The 3436-nt window shown below is 54.1% G+C and overlaps 1 protein-coding gene across 1 annotated transcript; it reads left to right on the forward strand.

The window, feature by feature from the left end:
- Window positions 1-1411: 1411 nt before the first annotated feature.
- On the forward strand, window positions 1412-2335 carry LOC306816526 (olfactory receptor 14J1-like; the record flags this gene model as incomplete). Its single annotated transcript, XM_079332962.1, has 1 exon — window positions 1412-2335. One exon carries the CDS (start codon window positions 1412-1414, stop codon window positions 2333-2335), a length of 924 nt encoding a protein of 307 aa, XP_079189088.1.
- Between the last annotated feature and the right edge of the window lie 1101 nt (window positions 2336-3436).

A 3436-nucleotide genomic window follows, 5' to 3' on the forward strand; every position in this document is an offset into this window, starting at 1 on the left:
AGCTTCAGAAAGACATTTCTGCTGAGGAGCAGCTCCTCTCCCAGCCCAGCAGGGCTGAGGGCACTGCCTGCAGCCACTGAGGGGACAGGAGCCAGGCATAGACGAGCTAAATGCAATCAGGACTGGGAAGACATGGAGCTGAGACTTCACTTGGGGAAGCATCTTCACAGCCCTCAACATGGTGAGTGCGTGGGTGCAGGGCAATGTCCCCTGTGCTCCTGGAGGGATCTCCTGGAGCCAGCACAGCCCACAGTGTGGGGGATGTGTCAGGAGGGCTCTCCCAGTTTCTCTGAGGCACAGGAGGAGGAGGAGGATGTGCTGCAGAGCAGGGCTGCCCTGGGAACTGTCAGAGGGACAGGGCAGGATGGCTTCTGCTACCCGGGATGGCTGCAAGGGCTGAAGCTGGGGCTGCAGCCAGGGCTGCCCAGGGCTCTCCTGCAGAGCAGCTCCTGCAGCCCTCAGGGCTCTTGGCCAGACCAGGGCATGTACCGCCTGCCTGGTACCTCCCCATGGACTGCTGGGAGAAGACAGAGGTGGAAAGAGTGACCCCCCATCAGGACAGATTTCTCCTGCTGTGCAGATGGTGCTTCATGGCGAGGGCTGCTCTCAGCTTTCTCCTCAAGACAAGGGAAAGGGGCTGTCAGGTGTGTCTGTGTCACTGAGACTCCTGTACTGTCCCACTAGGCATCAGCAGATCTGCCTCACATCTCCCTCACAAAGTGCCTCCTCAGCCTCCTCTACCTACAGACAGCAGGAGCACCTTGGCTTGCATCATTTGTGTTTGTCTGAGCTGCTCTTAAGGCCCTGCTGGCAGGGAGATGCCCCTGGGCAGTGCCCTGTGCTGGGAGGGGTGTGCAGGGCAGAGCTGAGCCCCCAGGGCTGGGCTGGGCTCTGGGAGCACTGGCAGGGACAAGCTCTGGTTGCAGAGAAATAGCTCCCAGTAGGCACAACACCAGGCAGTAGAGAGCCACACCAGCCTGAAATATGCCTCCTTGTCTATTTGCAGAGGAAAGAAGGTGGAGGTTTAGGGAGATTAATTTTGAAACTGGAGTCTGAAAAAGCAAAATTTTATGTGGTTTTTTTTTATGTGTTAGAACCCTGTAAAATCAGGAGGTAATGAGCAAAAGTCAGATGTGTAGGACCAGCAGGTCTGACTACACATGGGCACAGTGAGGCCTTTTATCCTGAAGGGATCCTAAAAGCTCTGGCTGAGTGCAATGCTGAATTTGAGCGAGCAACTCAGCAGCAAAACCATAAACTCAAAAATAAAATAATTTTACAAATTAATACCAAAGTATGAGAAGATAATTTGAAAGCATTCTAAAGAATATTTCGTAGGATTGGTTCAAAGAATTTGTTCCCACCCTGTCAAAGTCTTCTTTCAACAACGCAGAATGCCCAGAGTGAAGAAATGTCCAACAGCAGCTCCATCAGCCACTTCCTCCTACTGCCTTTGGCAAACACAAGACAGCTGCAGCTCCTGCATTTCTGCCTCTTCCTGGGCATCTCCCTGGCTGCCCTCCTGGCCAACAGCCTCATCATCAGCGCCGTAGCCTGTGGCCACCACCTGCACACCCCCATGTTCTTCTTCCTGCTCAACCTGGCCCTCACTGACCTGGGCTCCATCTGCACCACTGTGCCCAAAGCCATGCACAATTCCCTCTGGAACACCACGAACATCTCCTATGCAGGGTGTGCCATCCAGCTTTTTTTCTTTGTGTTTTTCATTTCAACAGAGCTTTCCCTCCTGACCATCATGTGCTACGACCGCTACGTGTCCATCTGCAAACCCCTGCACTACAGGAACCTCCTGGGCAGCAGAGCTTGTGCCCACATGGCAGCAGCTGCCTGGGCCAGTGCCTTTCTCAATGGTCTGCTGCACACAGCCAATACATTTTCCCTGCCCCTGTGCCATGGCAATGTCCTGGGCCAGTTTTTTTGTGAAATCCCACATATCCTCAAACTCTCCTGCTCCAAATCCTACCTCAGGGAATTTGGGCTTCTTGCTGTTAGTGCCTGTTTATCATTTGGTTGTTTTGTGTTTATTGTTTTCTCCTATGTGCAGATCTTCAGGGTTGTGCTGAGGATCCCCTCTGAGCAGGGACGACACAAAGCCTTTTCCACCTGCCTTCCTCACCTGGCTGTGGTCTCCATGTTTGTCAGCACTGCCACATTAGCCTACCTGAAGCCCCCTTCTGTCTCCTCCCCATCCCTAGATCTGGCCCTGTCAATTCTGTACTCAGTGGTGCCTCCAGCTCTGAACCCCCTCATCTACAGCCTGAGGAATCAGGATCTTAAGGCTGCAATGTGGAGACTGATGACACAAAGATTTTAGGAACATTGAACTGCTGGCAAATTTCTGCAAATCACTTGAAAAAAAAGTTGCTTTTCATAGTTCTTGTTGTTTTGGTTTTGGAGTTTATTTCTGTTGTTCTGCTTTTCTATTATATTCCATTAAAAAATGTCATTATTTTGCCATTATCCTTTTGTTTCTCTCCACATTCCCTGTGGCCAGAGACTGTGTCCATGAGACCCTGTGATCTCAGGGGCCATAAATGTACTAAAGGATCTCCAAGGAAAGTTTTCACTAGAGTTCCCCAATATGTTCCCTTCTCTGGAGCCGCAGCAGCAATGCCTGTGTGCAGAACTGGGGCAGATCAGTGCTGGCACAGGAGCTGTGCCCAGCAGCAGCAGCATTTGGTGCTGCCAGTGCTGCTCCCGTGCCACTGCTCTGCTGCCCTCCTGCTCCTCATGTTGCTGCAGGGCCTGAGTGCTCTCAGGGCTGGGCACAGCCCTGGGGGTGGCAGTGCCGGGGCTGCAGCAGGGACAGGCCATGGGCACTGCTGGGGCAGCGCTGACACCTCAGGGCAGGGCCTGGGGGCTCCAGGCTCCTTGGCCAGGCTCTCTTCACAACATTTGTCCAGGCCAATGCTGAGCAGAGAAAACCCCTCTGAGCAGCCCCAAGTTGGCTGTGGGCAGGCTGGGGGCAAGCAGCATGGCTGGTGCTCTGCAAGGTCCCTGAAAAGAGAGAGAGTCTAGCAAGGAGCAGCAGAGCAGGGGCTGATCCATCCCCACTGTGCTGGACAGCCCAGGGCAGCGTCCCAGAGCGTCCTCATGCACCTGCCAACAACATCCCCCCTCTGCAGCCCTGGCCTCTCCCCCAGCTCACACAGGTGTCGCATCCTTGCAGGCACAGACACGGCAGCACTGGCTCAGGAACCCCTGTTTGCACTGCACAGAGCAGGCGTCAGCAGCCCCATGGTGCTGCTGTGGGGAGATGGAGCTGAGTGAGCACAAATGCCATCAGCCCCTGGGGCCAGCAATGTCTGGGGGACCCCAGGAAAAACACTCAGGTTTGTCGTGACCTCCGCAGTCAGCCACAAAGTTTGTTCCCATGAGCTGTGAGTTTCCTGTCCCACTGCAGACATTGTTGCTC

This window comes from Erithacus rubecula, assembly GCF_903797595.1.
Source record: "Erithacus rubecula genome assembly, contig: scaffold_652_arrow_ctg1, whole genome shotgun sequence".
In the NCBI taxonomy this organism is placed as follows: Eukaryota; Metazoa; Chordata; class Aves; order Passeriformes; family Muscicapidae; genus Erithacus; species Erithacus rubecula.